The sequence below is a fragment of the Ailuropoda melanoleuca genome, chromosome 17, assembly GCF_002007445.2.
Source record: "Ailuropoda melanoleuca isolate Jingjing chromosome 17, ASM200744v2, whole genome shotgun sequence".
NCBI classification, from domain to species: domain Eukaryota; kingdom Metazoa; phylum Chordata; class Mammalia; order Carnivora; family Ursidae; genus Ailuropoda; species Ailuropoda melanoleuca.
The window spans coordinates 2,393,398-2,413,391 of NC_048234.1; the positions used below are offsets into that span (position 1 = coordinate 2,393,398).

General features: G+C 54.2%; 2 protein-coding genes across 5 annotated transcripts in view; both read left to right on the forward strand.

Annotated features, from left to right (window-relative positions):
• Positions 1-3,535, forward strand: part of SHBG (sex hormone binding globulin) — a 4,110-nt gene extending 575 nt beyond the window's left edge. For 2 of the 4 annotated variants that reach the window (XM_019805117.2, XM_019805118.2), the window contains exons 2-8: positions 793-884; positions 1,042-1,231; positions 1,531-1,692; positions 1,932-2,094; positions 2,225-2,361; positions 2,821-3,028; positions 3,375-3,535. In XM_019805117.2, the coding sequence (XP_019660676.1) occupies positions 856-884; positions 1,042-1,231; positions 1,531-1,692; positions 1,932-2,094; positions 2,225-2,361; positions 2,821-3,028; positions 3,375-3,520 (1,035 nt within the window). In that variant the 5' untranslated portion in view covers positions 793-855 and the 3' untranslated portion in view covers positions 3,521-3,535. Of the gene's footprint in view, positions 1-505; positions 652-792; positions 885-1,041; positions 1,232-1,530; positions 1,693-1,931; positions 2,095-2,183; positions 2,362-2,820; positions 3,029-3,374 lie in introns of those variants that run through there. The other 2 variants (XM_019805115.2, XM_019805116.2) reach the window with 2 other exon arrangements.
• A 7,148-nt stretch (positions 3,536-10,683) lies between these two features.
• ATP1B2 (ATPase Na+/K+ transporting subunit beta 2) lies at positions 10,684-16,674 on the forward strand. The gene is made up of 8 exons (XM_034647127.1): positions 10,684-11,393; positions 12,927-12,933; positions 13,163-13,314; positions 13,674-13,778; positions 13,872-14,077; positions 14,314-14,370; positions 15,172-15,270; positions 15,382-16,674. Exons 1-8 carry the CDS (start codon positions 11,282-11,284, stop codon positions 15,544-15,546), a joined length of 903 nt encoding a protein of 300 aa, XP_034503018.1. The 5' UTR covers positions 10,684-11,281; the 3' UTR covers positions 15,547-16,674.
• Positions 16,675-19,994: the final 3,320 nt, after the last annotated feature.

The window sequence follows — 19,994 nt, forward strand, 5'->3', positions numbered from 1 at the left end:
TTTTTTTTTTTTTTTTTTTTAGGATTTTATTTATTTATTTGAGAGAGAGAGAAATAGCGAGAGGGAGCCTGAGAGGGGTGGAGGGGCAGAGGGAGAGGGAGAAGCAGGCTCCCCGCTGAGCAGGGAGCCATAATGGGGCTCTATTCCGGGACCCCAGGATCATGAGCTGAATGGAAGGCAGATGCTTAAGCGAGCCAGCCCCCAGGCGCCCCCCAGCTGTAGTTCTGACAGAGGATGCTTCTTGGGGTGCAGGGTGGACTTGTTTCTGGACCTCAGGCCCATAGAGGCAGCGTCCCCAAGTGGGCAGAAGGCTTCAAGGACCCAGGTCAGGCTCTAGGGGAGTGTAGTGGAGGACCTCTGTCCCTCCCCCGAGTTGTCCTCAGACGGGTCAGAGGGGCCAGAGGTTCAGTGCCCGGTCTCCTGCCCCCCTTCTTCCCCCCCGGGGGCAACCTTTAACCCAACGCCAACTACGGAAAGGCTGCCTGCCCCCACACATTCTCCCCAGAGCTCTCTGAGCCACAGAGAGGACTGCAGCGGACCATGGAGTGCAGAGGCCCACTGGCCACATCTGGGTGGCTGTCGCTGCTTCTGTTGCTGCTACCACCTCCCGGCCACCAGGGACGGGCCCCGAGACATGGTCTCTCCACCCAGGTGCAGGGCTGTCGGGATGGGGCGCTCAGCGCACCTGTGTGGTTACATGATCTATGCTTTGGCTCTGCCCCGGCCCCGCTGCCTCTCCGTCCATCTCTGGCACATCCTCACTCTCGCTCCTTTGCTTTCTCTTTCCGACAGAGGGTCCAGGACCCCCCTGCCGTGCACCTCAGCAATGGCTCAGGACAAGGGCCTATCACCATCATGACTTTTGACTTCACCAAGATCAGGAAGTATGAGGTTGACCTAGCCCCCAACGGAATCCCCAACCCTACCCTCCCTCCCTCGGATCTTCTCGTTTTCCTGTCTCCCTCCCTCTCCTTCAGCCTCCCACACCCTGCTTTTACCCCCAGAGGGCATGCCCCATACGTGCCTTCTTTGTCCTTCCAGAAGCTCTTCCTCCTTTGAGCTTCGAACCTGGGATCCAGAGGGAGTGATTTTTTATGGTGATACCAACCCAAAGGATGACTGGTTTGTGCTAGGACTTCGAGACGGCAGGTCTGAGATCCAGCTACACAATCAGATGGCCCAGCTCACAGTGGGCGCCGGGCCCCGGCTGGACGATGGCAGATGGCACCAGGTAAGCCAGATGCGGTCCTGGGGGTGTGTGTCCCCAGAGCTGGTCCATGGAAGGGGATCAGAAAGGAGTTTTCAGGCATCCTTTTCCCACTGTCACCTTATTCAATCCGCATAAAACCTCCATGGAATTGCTATGCTTGTCCCCAGTTTTCTGGAAGGGAGTTCTGAGACTCACGGCCAACGATGCTAGCTGGCTCCACAAGCCCATGTTCTTTCTGTTCTACTTGCCTGCTTCTGGAGAAAGTGGCGGAGGCAGGCCCCGGGGACCTCTGATTAGGCTCACCTCCTTCCTCCCTGCAGGTGGAAGTGAAGATCCTTGAGGACTCACTGGTGCTGAATGTGGATGGGGAGGAAGTGTTGCGCCTGAGACAGGTCTCTGGGCCTCTGGCCAGCAAACCCCAGCCCATCGTCAGAATTGCGGTGGGGGGGCTCCTGTTCCCCGTCTCCAGCCTCCATTTGCCGGTAACTACATCACAGGGCTGGGGACCGACCAAAGCTGTTAAAGTGTGGCTGGCTAGGTGACCGCTGGGCTCCAAGGCCACACTCTGAACGAATGCCAAGAGCCGAGAGCCAGTGGCATGAGAGTTGTGTGGGAGAGGCCAAGTGCTTGTGTCTCAGAGGGGAGTGAACTGAGGGTGAAGACGGGCCCCGATGTCTTGGTGGCGACATCCCCGCATCTTCCCTTCCCTCCACGGCTCCAGCTGGTCCCTGCCCTGGATGGCTGCCTGCGCCGGGGTAACTGGCTGGACCCACAGGCCCAGACCTCGGGGTCAGCCCCTACTAGCAGCCTCAGGAGCTGTACCGTCCAGTCCCAGCCCGGGACCTTCTTCCCTCCCGGGACTCGTGCAGAATTCAATCTCCAAGGTAAAGGCTGTTTTTCCTTCATGGCCAGCTCTGTGTCTGCCGTCCCCTGTCTCCCTCCAGCACTAGCTCCTCCTTCCATGAATCCCCAGCCTTGAGTCCTCAGGGGGATCACTTCTCCTCCCTGCCCAAGACATCCCCCAGCCTCATGCAGAGCCCTGGGCCTTCTCTCTGGACCTGGGACTCCAGCTGGCAGCAGGCTCTGGCCCCCTCCTTGCCCTTGGGACCCCAGAAAACCCTTCTCAGCTCAGCCTCCACCTCCAAGATCAAGTAAGAGTGGGTGCTGGCTTTATTCAAGGGAGCCTGGGAGCAAGGGGGGAAATGGGGATTCCAAATTGTCCCTGTTAGGAAAGCTTAAGGTGGGGGGCGGGGCAGAGACACACCTGGAAGCTGCCCACAGCAAGCAAATGACATATTTATTTATTTATTTATTTATTTATTAGATTTTATATTTAAGGAATCTCTACACGCAATATGGGGCTCGAACTCACAACCCCGAAATCAAGAGTCGCATGCTCTACGAAATCAGCCAGCCAGGCGCCCGTACAAATGGCTTTTATCTAGATTGTATTGACTTGGGAGAGGTGTGGTTTTACAGAATATCAAGCCAGGAAAATCGAGGGAGCATTTAGGTGGTTGAAATGGTCGGCAGATAGAAGGTAGGGCACACAGGCCCCAGGAGTTGATGTGGTTCACCCCCTCCCCATCCTTGTCCCGAACGCTTTGCAGAAGGTGGTGCTGTCCTCTGGGTCGGGGCCAGAGCTGGAGCTGCCCCTGGTCTTGGGACTCCGTCTCCGGCTGAAGCTGGCTGTGTCCGGGGTGGTCTTGAGCCAGGGGTCTGAGAAGGAGATCCTTGCTCTGCCTGCCTCGGACCTTGCCTCCCTCCTCAAGCTCTGGGTCCAGCCGCTGGGGCGCCTCTTCCTGGGGGCTCCGCCAGGTAAGACGGGGACACTCATGTTCCTCAGTGTACCGCTGGAAATAGCTAGAGGGTGGCTCAATCGATTGAGCGTCTGCCTTTGGCTCAGGTCATGATCTCAGGGTCCTGGGATCGAGTCCTATGTGGGGCTCCCTGCTCAGTGGGGAGTCTGCTTCTCCCTCTCCCTCTGCCGCGCCCCCCTGCTTGTGCCGTCTCTCTTTCTCTCTGTCAAATAAATAAATAAAAAAAAATCTTCAAAAAAACCCCCAAATAAACAAACCTTGAGTCAAAGAGCTGGGAAAATGGGGGGCAGCCTGTGGGTGCCAGCTGCCCTAAGCCCCCCACTCCCGGTGCCCTCTCCCTCTAGGAGAGGCTTCCGCCTCCTTTTGCTTGGATGGCCTTTGGGCACAAGGCCAGAAGCTGGACATGGACCGGGCCCTGGGCAGAAGTCAGGACATCTGGACACACAGCTGTCCCCAGGGCCCGAACAATGGCACCGACACCGCGCATTAAATCCCCACCTAAGAATCCCCTTGAATGTCGTGCATTCATTTATTCAACAAGTGTTCACTGTGCGTCTGCAATGTACCAGGCACCCTGCTGAGCAGGGGGTCATACTGATGACTAAAAGCCACCCTGGTTCCTGGCCTCTTGGTCCACATGGTCCCCCCCCGGGGGGGGGGGCAGGCATCCAGCAAAGACTCACAAGTAAGTGGATGATTGGAAACCGATAAGCACCATAAAGGGAAACATCGTGAAAGCTTGGAGACCAGGGAGCTTAACCTTGTCTGGGGGTCAAGTCCAGCTTCCTGGGAGCCATGATTTCTCAGGCTGAGATTCTAGCAGCACCCACACCCACATACACACACCCACACCCCCCCACACACACACACACCAGACACAGGTCACTTTCTTTCCCGGCATTTACTCCTTGTGGAAATTCAGCTTTCTCCCCGCGGTAGCTGGTCCTGAGAGGTCCAGAGGGAAGGGAAGCAATGGAATTCTGTTGTCCATGAGATGGGCCCCTGCTGTGCAAGGAGGGAGCAGCAGGGGGTGTGAGAGAGCCATAGACTCAGGGGGGCAGGAGTTCTGGGAAATGGGGTGGAAACAGCAGGGAGAAAGAAGAAAGGAGCTGAGCCAGGGGAGAAGCTGCCTGCATCTCTCCCAGTCTTGGTCCACTTGCTGCATTCCCAGACGAGTTCGTCTCTACTCCATTAACCAAGAGCTGGTTTATGCTGGTCCCAGCTGCGAAAAACAGATTCAGGAGTATCTCTGTCCTCAAAGAATATGGTAACTCAGCCCTCGGCGCCCAGACCTCGGCAGAATCCTGGTGCCCCAAACCCCTACCCCAGGTGCCCTCCTGTCTCAGCCCCTAGCTTCCCAGGGAAACCTTCAAGCCCAGGCCCCCAGCCCCCTAGGGAGCCCTGGGGCTCCATCCCTCAGTCCCCACCTCTCAATCCTCATTCTTCTCTAGAGCTGTTAACCCATCCCCCATCTCCAGAACCCATGGGGATCCCAGCCTCCTGGCTTCTTAAGATGATTTTCCCACCAGTCACCCTGGCAACAGGGTGAGTCACTCTTTGGACCTGCTGTCTCCTTCTGCAGGGATCACCCAGGACCTAAAGGACCCCAGGGTAAGAAAGCTCCAGGAGAGTCTCTGGGGGTGGGAGACACAAAGCCGAGGCTTCCCTTGCACCCTCCCAATCTTGAGTTTGCTGGTCTATGGCTGCTTCCAGCAGGTGGAGCGTTCTGGAGAGTCTGAAGTGCCGCCAAGAAGGCCAGGTGCAACTCTGGTCCCCTGGGCCATGTTCGGGGTCTGCCTGAGCCATTGAATATGTTCATTCAGCTGAGATTTACCAAGCGCCTACTGTATACCCGGCACTGTTCTAGGCACTGAGGATGCGTTGATGAAAAAGACAGACACAATCCCTGTTCTTATTTATTTATTTATTTGAGAGAGAGAGAGAGAGAGAGGGAGAAGGAGCATGAGGCAGGGAGGGGCAGAGGCAGAGGGAGAATGAAACCCTAGCAGACTCCAAGCCCGAGTTGGGCTCGATCCCACAACCCTGAGATGACAGACCGGAACCAAAAGCAAGAGTCGGAGGCTTAAGGGAAGCGACTGCACCACCCAGGTGTCCCCCCCACCTTCTTCTGGAGCTCACGGTATGGGGCAGGGGCAGACAGCCCATAAACAAGAAAAACAAGTAAGCAAGATCGGTTCAGTCTTGGTTAGCGCTCTCAAGGCCATGAGATCCCGTGACGTAAGAGGTAAGAGAGGACAGCAGTAGACGGGCGGCATTGGCTGGGTGGTCAGGGCGGGCCTCTCCGAGGCAGTGTCACCTGAGCAAAGACCTGAATAATGAAAAGAAACCAGACCCATGGGGGCCTCAGGTGTGAGCCAGCGGGGAGGGTTAAAGGACCCTAAACATACCTGGGTCCCCATCGAGGGGTAGTCCCGAGCGGCAACCTTCTGAACTTTTGTCTCCAAGGGTTCTCTCAGGGGCTGGCTTTTCTTTCCTCCCCGCACCCCACCCTGGCCAGGACTCCGCGCCCCCAACCTCTCTTTCTCCAGTCTGCCCTAGATTCCGGATTCCTGATTACCGTCCAGAGCTTTCTACACTCTTTCATTAAGACTGACTTTGCTTTGACATGGAGGTTGCCAGGCCCCCACCAAGGGCACCTCCAGGGCCTGGCCAGTGTCCTCTGGCCCTCCCACACCCCTACGAATCTTTCCGGAGCTTGGCAGCATACCCTGCGGCCTGCAGACCTGGTCTCCCCCTCACTCCACCCTGCGTGATGCTGCCTCTCTCTTCCCTCCCTCCTTCCCCTTCTCCCTCCCTCTCCTTTCCCTCCTTTTAAGCAGTGAGTATTGGCCGCTGACCATCTGCCAAGCTCTGTGTTAGGTAGTCCGCAGGGACCGCGGAGATGGATAAGACTCACTCCTGGTCCTGGAGCCCAGAGTCTTGGGAGAGAGGTAGACAGACACATCATCCAAGAGGTGAACCATTGAACGTTTGAACTTGAACAAACGCCTGAATCCCTTGACTTCCCACGGTCCCCATCTACAAAATGAGAAAGTTACCCTACTCCTAGGCTTGCTGTGAAGATTTGATGAATTGTGTGGACCAGATTCCTAGCCCCGAGCTTGGCCTGTGGGAAGTGCTCAGTATATGAGAGATGTTGCTTTCGCTGCTGTCATTTACCTCAGGCGCAGTTCTTTAAATAGAAGCCTGAGCCTGCGCGGATAAACGAGGAGGAAGGGTGTGCGGGGCTGAATGAGGTGGGGTGAGGGCAGACGGGGGAAGCTCCTTGTATGTCCTGCTGAGGCACTGGGGGCTTGGTTCGGTCAGTAGCAGAACATCTGTGTTTCTCTTTTTTTTTTTTTTCCCAATTGTGGCAAAGTACATATAACACAATTTACCATCTTTAAAAAAAAATATTTATTTATTTGACACAGACAGAGAGAGAGTGCACTTCAGCTCTACAGCGGGGAGGGGCAGAGAGGGAGAGAAACACAAGCGGACTCTGAGCCGAGTGCAGAGCCCAATGCGGGGCTCGATCTCACGACCCTGAGATCAAGACCTGAGATAAAACCAAGAGTTGGGGGGCACCTGGGTGGCGCAGCAGTTAAGCGTCTGCCTTCGGCTCAGGGCGTGATCCCGGCGTTATGGGATCGAGCCCCACATCAGGCTCCTCCATTGTGAGCCTGCTTCTTCCTCTCCCACTCCCCCTGCTTGTGTTCCCTCTCTCGCTGGCTGTCTCTATCTCTGTTGAATAAATAAATAAAATCTTTAAAAAAAAAAAAAAAAGTCTACCAATTGTTTTCACTCCGGGTTTGANTAAAAAAAAAAAAAAACCAAGAGTTGGACGCTTAACCAGCCACACCACCAGGTGCCTCACAATTTACCAGCTTAAATTTTTTTTTTTTTAATTTGACTCCGCTTGACTAAAATTTACCATCTTAACTATTCTTATGGCTTAGTGGTGTTTAAGCTTCTCAGTTTGGGGCAACCGTCGCCACCACCCATCTCTACATCTCTTCATCTTGCAAAACCGGAGCTCTGTGCTCATTAAATAGTAGCCCTCCACCCCCCATCCCCATATCTGTGTGTCGGAGTTCCCTTCTTTCCTTGTTCTTGTCTCTGCAAAGATATATCTTGTTGGGAACCCAGAGAGCTGAATCCCTGGGATTTGGGGGAGGGGGCGGGAGGAAGATCAAGGGGCACAGATCTCATGACAGCCTCTGGATTTGGGACAGGCGGTGTGGGAGCTCCTACTCCCTTCCTTCTTTCTGGAGCTGGCTGGGCTCCAGGAAGCGGCCGGAGGTTTGTAATGGCTCTTTGACCCCCATCCCTTCCTTGCCTTACTTCCCTGTGAACACCGATGCTGCATTTGGTAAAATGCTCCCTCCCGCCCCCTTCGAGCTGACCCGCACCTGTAGGAGAAGAAGATGTACATGGATGCAACAGGTGCCTTCGGCAGCACCCCGAAATGCACAGAAGACACTCCCGCTTTTCCGAGGGAGCCCGCGTACAGGACAGAGCCGGAGCTGGCGGTCCGGGCGCTATCCCCATGCCCGTGTTTGCCAGGCCATGCCAGGTGTCGAGGGCACCGTCCAGTCCTCATCTCTCCGGATGGAGCCTGGCTCCTTCTGATGCTCCTTGCCTGATGAAAGAAAGGGCAAGTTGCCCCCTGCGGTTTCTAGCAGGAGCCATTCCATGTTGAAGCACAAATCAGCAACCAGACTTTATCTTCCATAGCTCCATGGCTTGCTTGGGTGCGGGAGGGTATATATGGAGTCCAAGACAAAGGCCTGTTCTCGAAATGCTCAAAGTCTGACTGCAAAGGTAAAATACACCACAAGGATTTTCAGCCCAGTTACTCCAGACAGAAACCCAGGCATTAGACTTGACTGTTCTCTTTCTGTCACCCCCATGGTGCCTGTGACTTTCCTTCCAAGGTAGATCCTGAACTTTTCCTCTTGTTTCCACCTGCAAACCTGCTCCCCTCGTCTGGAAATCCCTATCTCCTGCACGGACTCCTGCGAAGCCCTCCCCACTGGTCTCCTTGTTTCCCGTGGTCCACTCTCCACGCAGCAGCCCTGGTGATTTTCATGAAATCTCATCATGCCACTCCTCTGCTTAAAACCCTCGAATTGCTTCTGTGATGGTTGGATTAAAATGCAAACTACGCCCTCTGACCTGTATGACTGGCTCCTGCCTCCCTCTCGGATTTCTTGCTATACCGATCTTGCCTTCCCTCATCGAAGGCCAGGTTTTGCGCTACACTTTCCTCCTCCGGGAAGGAAGAGGTTTCTTCTACAGGTCCCCGTAGCTCCTTTGGGTTACTCTGGGCTCACATTGACCTTCAGCTCTTCGGTGAGTCCCTCCCGGACCATCCAGGGGCTCTCTGGCACATCCCCCTGTTTTATTTTTCTTGCATGATACTATTATGCATTGTTTTGTTTGCTAGCTATTATTATTTATTGGAAAGGGAGTCCCGGGAGCACAGGGACCAGAACAGTGCCTGGCTCTAAGTAAATGGTCATTAGCCACGCACTGAATGAATGAATAGGACTTGGGGCTGGACTCCGAAGGGTGGGCAGTCTTCCAGGATGAGGGAATGAAATGGACAAAGGTGTGAAGTCAGGAGTAAGCACAGCCTGTCCCAGGAGTGGCCGGCTCAGCTCCAGGGGAGGACGAGTTGGGTCCTAGTGGGAAAGGAGGCTGGGGACACAGGCTGGGTCTAGATTGTGGAATGGCCCGAAGGATAGACATAAGAATCAGGACTCGGTCCTGCAGGGTAACAGGAAGTCATTGAAGAACTTTGAGCTGAGGAGTGGCCTAATTAAAACTGTATCTTGAGAAAATTAATCCAGAGCCTGCTGCAGAAGGGACCGAGGCAGAGCCAGCTGTACAATTTGCAGGACCCAGCACACAACAGAGATGTGGGATCCCTTGTTCAGAAAGCAGGGGAAAAGTGCTGTTCAAGGCACTGAAAAAGCAAATGTTTTCCTTTTCTTCTGGCATTCTTTCCTCGAATTCTCATGGGGTTTTTGCTATTTAACGTCGTTCGAAATAAAGAAAAATTAACATTTTTCTACCTTCAGCTTTCTGCCGAGCACAGAAGGATGGAGAGGAAAAGGAATTATGGGCAGCTTGGCGTTCCCCTTCCTTCCATGTCATCCTTGCCGCAGAAGTGGTTGGCTGAGTCAGGAAATAGCTAGCACGACCAAGAAAGGGTAGAATAAGACACCTCAATCACCCATGTCTTCTAGAACGCCACGGCCTTCTTTCTGGGTTCCAAGCAAGGTCTGCTTCGAACGTCGAGTGTGGCCTCTCAGCGATCCGCTCCCCAAGTTTTTCAGGCGTATGCATAACATGCTTACCTATCCTCGCTTTGAATCTTGCCGAGCTCCCATGTGTGGTCGGTCCGCTGGAGTTCTGTGCCCGGGAAGCCTCTCGAATACAGGCACGTTACCTGTGTCTCCTCGGTGCACATGCATGCTCCATTGTCCCACGGGACTTCACTTGCAAATGACAAGTTCAAGGATAAAATGATGAAGAGTGACAAGATAGTGACAGCAGACCACTAACCCAAACATGAGGCTATTCTGAGCACCAGCCCTGTTTGAGCAGATCCCAAGCGCATGAAGCTGGGCTGGGGGGAGAGAATCGAGGGGGAGGCTGACAGTCGGAACACGCATTGTTGAGGACCAGAGCCAAGGATCTTGGGTGAGCGTTGAAAGGAGAAGAAACACCTCCCCAAGGGAAAGTGACAAGATTTGAAGAGAGTTGAAAAGTGACAGATAATGATTCTTAAATTCACGTCTCTAGAGGCTCCCGTACCCCCCTATTAGTCTGAGGGTCTCTTGACCCCCAGGAGAACCCTGACTTTGCCTCCCCAGGGCTAGAGTTGCACAAGGTCTCCTGTAGGCACTCAATAAATGTTTGTCCACCCAAACGGGTAAATGGGGAAGGGGGAGTTCAGATAGCGGGGTGGGGAGGGGAGACACAAGACCTGAGCAGACCTGGGTCCAGGGCTGGGGTCTCAGGGCAATGCTAGGGGCTGAGAATGTGGTGTCAGGAAGGGCTTCGCCCGCAGAGTGGGTGGGGACATGGGGAAGCCTCTAGGATTGGAGAGTAACAGGGGCTACGGCACTTGTGAAGGAGGTGTGTGGGGGGGAGTTGCTAGCTCTCCCCAAGGGCGATTTCCCTCCTGTGGTGACCTCTGTCCATCTCTGTGTGGCCTGGTCTAGCACGCTGGCTGGTGCCTACTGTTTGTCTTGGTCTCTGGCTCTTGCGCTATTCCTCTCCCATTTGGCCCTGTCAGTCTCCAGGTCTCAGTCTCCAAAGGCTGGCCTGAGGCCCCTTCTCAGAATAGATAGGCTTCCCTTTCCAGCTCTATGTCTCTCTGGGGTTATCTTTCCCTCTACTCCGCCCCGGCACGCCCTCCATCCCCTCCATCCACCTGATCCAGTCCGGTACCTGGGGTGGGGGGAGGGGAGAGACCTCCGGGTCCTGAAGAGGCGGCAGGGGGGCGGACCCGATCCCTCTCTCCATATTTGCATATGTATGAGGTCGCCCGGGCCAGCGCCAAGGAGGCGGGGCTTCTGGGGGTGGGAAGGGGGCGGACACCCCCACGGCCGCCGAGTATAAAGACTGCGCGCCGCGACCGCCGGCCCCGCACTGCTGAGGAGCGGAGCCTCCGCCTGGGGGACCCCCATCCCTGGCTGTCCCCCAATTGCGCGTCCCTGCCCCACCCCCGCGGCCGAGCCATCACTGGTGTGGCGGTCTCCGCTTGGCGGAAGAGCCTTGAGCGGTCACCCGGCCCCTCTCCACAGCCTCTTTGCATCTCGGATTTCGGGGCAGCCCCCTCCCCCACCCCTCCCTTGCACCCCTATTTTTTCTGCGGTTCGCTTGGGTTTTGCAGCCGTCTATTTTTGCATCCCTTTTCATTTTGTTTCTAGAAGGTTTGGGGGGGTGAGTCTGCACCGCACCCCTTCCCCTTTCTAACCTCCCCTGCCCTGACAGTCCCCCTTTTCATCGCAGCTGGGGGGCCTAGGATCCGTGCATCCTACGCCGCGCTGCCAGCAACCCGCAGCGCGTGGCCGTGCGCCCCGGAATTTGCAGCAGCTGCCTGAGGAGGGTCTCCCTCGCCCCCGCTGCCTTTGCTCCCCGAGCGTTCCGGAGCGTGTGGGGGGGCTTCTGCGCGCCGCACCCCAGCTTCTCCGCAGCCCCCCGCCCCGCGCGGGACTCGCCCCCCGCCGCCAAGATGGTCATCCAGAAGGAGAAGAAGAGCTGCGGGCAGGTGGTTGAGGAGTGGAAGGAGTTCGTGTGGAACCCGAGGACGCACCAGTTCATGGGCCGCACCGGCACCAGTTGGGGTACGCAGGGCGGGCCGCGCGAAGGGCGGGGCGGGGGTCCGCAGGGCGACGCCCGGGGGGCACCGGGTCCCGCCGGCTCGGCCCCAGTTCCCTTCCCGGGTCCCCGGCGTCCGGCCCCCCTGCCGGGCTCTGGCCTGGAAGGGGGCCGAATCGCCGGTCTAATCTCCCCGGCCGGCCGCTGCGGAGGCGGAGAAAGTAGGTCACTGCCGCCTTCCCGCCCCCCGCGGAGCCCCCTCGCTCGGGGGGTCGCGGGCCGTGCGCGCGTGTCCGCGCCGTGGCGCTCGCGCTCCCTCTCGGGGCAGGTCCGCTCCGCACCGTCGCCCCCCCTTCCCCAGAAGAGCGCCCCTTCCCTCCCTGTGGCTCTCTCTAGCTAGCCAAGCCCGTCTATTTTTAGCTCGTGCCCATCCCCGGGACCCTGGGAACATTCATGAGGGGGCGGGTCTTGGAGAGGTGGGGGGTTGGGGGGGGTTCTTCACAGCGGAAGTTGTCAGTATCCCACTGCCGAGCGTTTGGAGGTTTCTGTGGCTGCTTTGTGGGTGGGGGGCTGGTGGGGAGGGGTGGCCCTGGGAGGTTTTGGAGGTTGGATGGGCGGCTCAGATGTCGCAGGCGGAGGGAGGAGTAGACACTAGCGGTGGTGGGACGCGTACATCACCCGGCAGAGCATGTCTGTGGGCTTGGGGTGCCTTGGGACCTTCCCAACCCATCGCGGGACTCGAGGTGTGTGGAGGGAGTTGACTCTAGTCGGGGGTCTGGTGCTGGGCTTGAGTGCAGGTGAGGGGCGGCATTCTTCCAAAAGAGATTGTTAAACTGGGTAGTTAAAGCATTGGGGACCCTGGGTGACACAATTTGCAATTCATCCACACTGATTGCACACTATTCCCACCAGCACCCCCCACCTGGGGCCCTGGAGGTGGGTCCAGTGCAGTCCTTGCCTTGGGGGGAACTGGAAGCCCAGCCCCTGGGATTGGAGGGGTCCCTGACTGCTTGGGGAAATCTGGAGAAGCTTCATGGGGAATGTGTCTTCTGAGTTGGAAGGACTAGGGGTCCTGGGTGGTGGCAACCGCAGACGCACTGGGCTGAGGAGTGACGGAGTTCCATGTCACATCCCGCAAACACCTGCCGTCTGCCGGGAAGGCTCTGGGACAGTCCACCTTTACTCTCTGCCTCTGCTTTGGGTGCTGTGTGTGAATTGGGGGTGGGATGACCGTGGAAGGTTCTGGACAGCTCTGAGAGATGGCGTGGGTAGGCAGGAGCCACATGCGAGGTCTGACTTCTGTGGGGTGCCAAGGGAGAGGTTTTGCTGTTTGAGTGTGCAGGGCCACAGTGTGAGGGAGGCAGTGAGAGTTTAGTTGTGAATGGCGGCCAGTGCCGTCTTAAAAGGTCCTTGTGCTGGATGGACAGCTTTAAGCACGAGGACCAATGCAGGAGTCACAGATGTGGTGCCTTTTCAGAGCCATGAATGGTCGAGAACTTGGGAGCATAATTTGATGCAAAATGACTGTGGCCTATACTTGGGGTTGTCCCAGCAACGAGCATTTAGGTCTCTTGTGGCCTCCACAAGGTTGGGCTTCACTGTGCCCTAGGACCGGAGGGGGCTGGGAGCCATGGCTGGAAGCCAGACACAACTGCCTGTTTCCAGCTTGTCTCATTCTGCTCCCAAGGGAAGGCTCTAAGATGTCCCCAAGACTCTGTGACCCGTCCCCGTGCTGAACCTGGGAGTGGGAGACGGGTGTGTGGGGATAGGCGAGGTCATCCCGCGAGACTTGGAGCCTGCTGACCCCATTTCCCCCCCCCCCCCCGCCTTNTTTCTACCTCGTCTTCTATGGCTTCCTCACGGCGATGTTCACCCTCACCATGTGGGTCATGCTGCAGACTGTCTCTGACCATACCCCCAAGTACCAGGACCGACTGGCCACCCCGGGTGAGTGATGCACGCTCCGCACCAGCTATTAACTGGCTCCGTGCCCCCAGGCCTCCAAAAAAGAACTTAGAGCCCGAGAACTCACAGTTCGCAGAGGCTTGGCTCTGGTGCCCCGATTACCATGTTCAGGGGCGTGCTTGAGGTCTGCCTTCCTTCCCGTTTCCGGCAGTAGGGGGCTTTGTGATCTGGGAAGGTTCTCTTCGTCCCCAGGAGATCTTCCTCCTGTGAAAACGATCTCACATCTTCCCCCCCATCCATCCATCACCCTGCTGCTCCCTATGTCCATTTTCTTCCCTCTCTGTGCGGTCCTTTGTCATATACATATCTATATTCTCCACTCCTGCCCTTGTCGGCCACAGGCTTGATGATCCGCCCCAAGACTGAGAATCTTGACGTCATTGTCAATGTCAGTGACACCGAGAGCTGGGACCAGCACGTTCAGAAGCTCAACAAGTTCTTGGAGCGTGAGTGTGGCTGTTCAGGGGCTCGGGCAGGGCACTGGGGGACCCTGGAGGCCGAACAGCGGGCCCGTGACCCTCTCTCTCCCACCTCCTTAGCTTACAACGATTCCATCCAAGCCCAAAAGAATGATGTCTGCCGCCCTGGGCACTACTATGAGCAGCCGGATAACGGAGTTCTCAACTACCCGAAGCGTGCCTGCCAGTTCAACCGGACGCAGCTGGGCGACTGCTCGGGCATCGGAGACCCGACCCATTACGGCTACAGCACTGGGCAGCCCTGTATCTTCATCAAGATGAACCGGGTATGTGGGACCTTGGTCCCCAGGGAGAAGGAAGGAGGAGGGGGCTGGGGCTACCCTCTTCTGGCAGGTGCTTTCTTTCACGGGGGCTACTGGGTGTTGAGAGGTTTTTGGATGTCTGAGTGGCTGGGAGGACAAGAGAGATAGGGCCGTTGAGGCTGAGCTGCGTGGAGGGAAGGCTGGATACTTGTGTCTTCACCACCTTCTTTCTCGAGCTCATCCCTCTCCCCTCCTTCCAGGTCATCAACTTCTATGCAGGAGCCAATCAGAGCATGAATGTTACCTGTGTGGGGAAGGTGAGTGTGTCGGGCCTTGCCCCCCTGCCCACCTGCTTGCCCTTTGTGGTTTCCACGTAATTCACTGATCTCTTCCCATCTTCTTTGCTCTCAGAGGCCCCGTCACTATAGGGACAAGGGGGTAAGAGTGGGTGCCAGTGTGTCGAACTCCTAAGGGCTCCCACGCCTCTTGCTTCTCTCTAGGACGCAGGAACGCACTCTTGCGTGGATAGACACCCACCTCCCTGACTCCACCCAAGCCTTGGCCCCTGGCTTCTATCCCTAACCCTTCCACCCTCTCGTCTAGTCCCTGATAAGCATGACTTCCGCTCTCCCTCCCCTAGCTCACCTGTTCCTTCCTCAGTGTTTTCTAGGTGTCCGGTAGTTAGAGCCACCTGCTGCGTCTCAGGGTCCTTGGACCCCACCTCTGTCCTCTCTAGAAACTTTCTGTCCCTCTTCACTCACACCGCTCCCCTCCCCTTCCTGCTGAGCCCTTACTCACTTATCTGTTCTCTCTTGGCTCTGCTCCAGAAACCGATTCCTGAGACCGGGGTAAGAACTCGATGTGGGAGCGCAGTGGGAGGCGCCCTTCAGGACTTCCCAGTCTGATCAAGGAGACAGGACGCCCCCTGTCGTGCACAGGCACACACACACACACACACACACACACACACACACACACACACGGGCTCGCAGCGCAAGGGAAACAGATCTGAGACAGAAATTATTTGGGGCGAAGGAAGAACAGAGGGAAGTCTGGAGAGCTCTCGGGTTCCTGGCGCCCCTCACGTGCTCTCCCCCTACCCTCCTGCGCCCCCACAGAAAGATGAAGATGCTGAGAATCTCGGCAACTTTGTCATGTTCCCTGCCAACGGCCACATCGACCTCATGTTCTTCCCCTACTATGGCAAAAAGTTCCACGTAAGTCCCCGTGCGAGGCCCGGACTGGGGGCTCCCCAAAGCGAGCGGGGCCCTTGGGGAGGACGCTGGGTTGCCACGGGCCTGGACCTTTGCTCTCCTCCTCCGGCCCAGGTGAACTACACGCAGCCCCTGGTGGCCGTGAAGTTCCTGAATGTGACCCCCAACGTGGAGGTGAACGTGGAATGTCGCATCAATGCAGCCAACATCGCCACCAACGATGAGCGGGACAAGTTCGCCGGCCGCGTGGCCTTCAAACTCCGCATCAACAAAACCTGAGGCCCCTTCCTCCCGTCCCCATCTCTTTCCTGTGGATGCTTCTGGAATGTCCCTGACCCTGCCTGATCCCTCCCTCACCCACCCCAAAGGTATTTTTTATAACAGAGCTATGACTTGTTTGAGCCTCACACCCTTTTTCTTTACTTGTGAACCCCACCTGACGGCCATTGTGATTCCCAGCCTTCAGTTCCCCCCCTTCCTCTCCCGATTCTAGCTCGGTCAGAGGCAGGGAGACGGGATCCCAGGACGGCCCCAGAGGAGTTAGGAGCCCTTCTGCTTCTGGTTTAGCTGTGAGTGGGGTGTCTCCACCCCTCCTGTCCCCAGAGAGCCATAGAAAATGCCCGCCCGCCCACCTCCACTGCCCTCACACTCACCACCTCCTCTCTCTCTCTCTCTCTCTCTCACACACACACACACATCTCAGTTCACCCCGACCTTGCAGACACTCCATTCACCTTTCTCCGTCTCTCCCGCACTTTTCTGCCTCATCTACACAGTCCCTGTCTTGGTGGCTTTTGATGTATCTGGCTCCTCCTCCTTGGCTGTGACAGGTCTGTCCCCGCCTCCTCTCCAGCCCCATTCCCTCCTCTGAAAGACAACTGTTTTGTAATCGAGGATAAGGTGGCTCTGTGGCCTTTTCCCTGTTTTCTGACACATTTGTCTTCCCGCCCCCTGGTGACGGCGTGCGCTGGGAACAAGGGTCTGGAAGAGGAGTCCCTGTTGGTTCTTCTTGAAAATTCTCTTCCTGTCACCCAAATAGGCACTCCTCAGAGGGATGGGGTTGACCTGGGCTGAAAATCCACTTTGTTTTTGCCGATGGCTCACTTCTCCCTGTTTGTTTTCCCAGAATATCCTTCAAGTTCCACTTCCCCGGAGCCCTGGGGGAGGGGCAGCCATTTTGGCTGGGTCCCCAGTGGCCACCTTGGAAACGTCAGCTGGCTATGGGACTATTCCACCTCCTTCCCCCCGGGACCCAGAGCTACCCCCACCATCCTCTCTCTGGTTTCTCTTAGCACGTTATCAACTAACCACTAACTCCTTCCCTCTCCTCCGCATGTCAGCCTGAACGTTGCAAATAGCCCCTCAGTCTAGGCTCTGAATGTCTCGGCCCCGTCTTCCTCAGACCCCGTGGCGTTTTTAAACGACCCCATAGTATGCTCCTTGAGGGGCCTCTGGCGTTCTTGACCGACAGTGCCCTTCATTCCCGCCCTCTCTAACTGTCCATCTCTTCTCTGACACTGCGGCCTCCACACCCCACCCTCAGATGGACCCTTCCCTTCTTCCCTCTCCCTGGATCCGAGTCTCTTCCCTTTGGGTCCCCATGTTCTCCTGCATTGCCCTCGCCCCCCTGGTCTCTCTCTGCAGTTATTTAATGCCTGTGTCAGATCTACTGTAAAAAGAGGATAAAGTACAATAAAAAGAGAGCAATTATATATATAAATATATATCATACACGGAGCCCTGCGTGCGGTTGTTCCTTGCTGAGCATTTGGAAGGGCTCTGGGAAAGAAAGTGGGGGGTGGTGGGTGGGGGTGATTTGGGGCTTGCCCAGGCCTCCTTCCCAGCTCTAATCTCTCTGTCCAGTGTCCAAGCAACCAGATCACTCCTTCACCTACACCGTCCCGGAGATCACTGCATGCAAGAGACGCAGGGAGCCTACACCACTTTGTACAGCGACGATAGTTAACCATGTGCCTACTGTGAACGTTTTAGGCACCGTGAGGACATACTTATGAAAGAGACAGAGTTCCTGCTCCCAAGGTGCTCCCCAGTTTAACGGGAGAGGTGAGGAGCACACGAGACACTCTCCTACCAGGTAGACTTACACAAACTTGCTTCCAGGAAGGGGAGAAAGCCGGCGAGGACAAAATGCAGAGTGGTCAACCACTTTCTATTGGGGGCTGCCAATGGCAGGTTTCTTGGGCTTAAAGGATGGGGTGTTTGGGGAAGAGAGTAGAGCGTCGGCAAATGCCCAGGGACATGAGAAAAGTTGACCAGAAGAAACCGACCTTAGAACATTATGAACTGTTATGATCCTTATTTTGTGTAAACGTATACACACAATCATAGAAAAAAAGGATGGGTGGGTCCGTGTAATGTTTACTGTGACATACAGGGATGGGTCTAGAGCCGATTTTTATTTTTTGGGTTTTTTGTGTGTGTGTTGTTGCTTGGTTGGTTGACAGTGAGTTAGTATTTGCCATGAAAAATACCTTTATTACATAGGACATTTATACACAATTTTATCATAAATGCGTCACACACACACACACACACACACACAGTAGGATCACTGGGTTTGGTCACTGTTATGCCAGAATTCATATTATACGCTTTGGTGCATTCCACTTTTTTCACTCAACAAATTTCTTGTACCCGTTTCACAGGGTAGAGTTCTAATATTTTTTTTTTTTTTTTTTTAGATGGCTGTGTAATATTTTTCCTATTGGGTTGCTCTTCCCTTATCAATTTGTTCAAATTCCTTGACAGCTGTAGATATAAACATTTTTGCATTGCAAAACTTCCCCCAAGCAATTGTTTGCCTCTCTGTTAAAGAGTGTTTGGTCTTCAGATAGTCCAACATGGTTAGCTCTTTTGCAGTTTCTGGTTTCCAAGCACTAGAGTATACTTATATTATCTAGATTTTTTTGGGGGGGGGCAGGATTTTCATTTCATTTAAACTAATACATTCACTTTAATCCCTCTGATTTTTGTTAATTTTGCTGTGTGGCGCAAATTAGGAGTCCAGTTGTATTTTATTTTTCTAGTTTTGTCAATTTCGCTTTACTTTTCAAAAATCGAGGGTAGCTGGCTGGCTCAGTTGGTAGAGCACAGGGCTCTTGACCTTGGGGTGGTGAGCTTGAGCCCCAGGTTGGGTGTAGTTTACTTAATAAAAATTTTTTAAAAATCTATAGTGTATTCCCATGGAGTTGAAATGCCAACTTTGGCCATATAAGTTCCTGTATGTCGAGATTTACTTTCAGATTTGCTACTTGCTGCCTCTGGCTTGTCTACCACTCCACATACCAAGCCATGTTGATTTGATTCCAGTAGTTTAAGTGTTTTCTGATATCTAGCAAGGAGAGTAGGTTTCCCTCTATTGCTTTTTTTTTTTTTTTTTTTTTAATCCCCCCCCCCAACGGGGGGTTCAANACGTGGGGTTCAAATTCATGACCCTGAGATCAAGAGTCCTATGCCCTCCTGGCAGAGCCAGCCAGGTGTCCCCCCCCCCTTTAAAAAATTATTTATCTGTTTACCTTTTTAAGAATCTAATCTCTACACCCAACATGGGGCTTGAACTCACGACCCTGAGATCAAGAGTCACACGCTCCCCTGACTGAGCCAGCCAGGCACCCCTCTCAGTGCTAATTTTTGAGAAGATAAAAAATATTTCTCTATTTACTGTCCATCTATTTTTTTTTAAGATTTTATTTATTCGACAGAGAAAGAGACAGCCAGCGAGAGAGGGAACACAAGCAGGGGGAGTGGGAGAGGAAGAAGCAGGCTCACAGCGGAAGAGCCCGATGTGGGACTCGATCCCAGAACGCCAGGATCACGCCCTGAGCCGAAGGCAGACGCCCAACCACTGTGCCACCCAGGCGCCCCTGTCCATCTACTTTTAATTCCAACAATATGCTATCCTGGTCTCTTGAGTTTTTAGGTACATAGTCATATGATCAAAAAAGCAAAGAGATATTTCACCAACGTTGGTTTCTTTCCTTTTTTTTTTTTTTTTTTTTTTTCTTTTTTTTTTTTTTTTTTGATCATCTTGAATGTGTTAGAACATTGTCGGTAGGCATCCCTGTATGGTTCTTTATTTTAATTGAAATTATCTTAGTGTTTAACCGTTAGGATAATACCTCCCGGTATTCCACTACTATTTTTAATTAAGATTTTTTTAAAGGAATGGTTGCTGAAATTTAATCAAATTTCTTTCAGCATCTGTTGATATGATCATATTTTTCTTCCTTGATTTGTTAATGTAATGAATTATGTTGATAGATTCTCTGTTAAACAAACTTTGTGCTCCTGGAATAAACCTTTACTTATAGTGTTAATCTTCTTTCGATTCATCAATGCATTCTGACACTATTTTGAGAGTTTTGCATCTATGTTAAGTTAATTTAGCTTCTGGGTTTTTACGGTCTTAATCAGGTTTTTCTATTAACGAAACCACAAAACCTTTACATGAATTACAGATTTCATTCTCTTCCTGTGGCACAGAATAGTTCAAGTAGCCTTGGACTAGTTGATGGTCTTTGCTGTGTTTTCCTCTACAAGCTCTTGAGTTTTTCTTTTTAAATGATGATTTTTAAATTTTTATTTTTAAAAGTTTTAAGAAAGATTTTATTTATTTGAGAGAGCAAGAGGGAGGGAGGGAGGGAGGGAGGAAGGAAGGAAGGAAGGAAGGAAGGAAGGAAGGGAGGGAGGAAGGAAGGAGGAAAGGA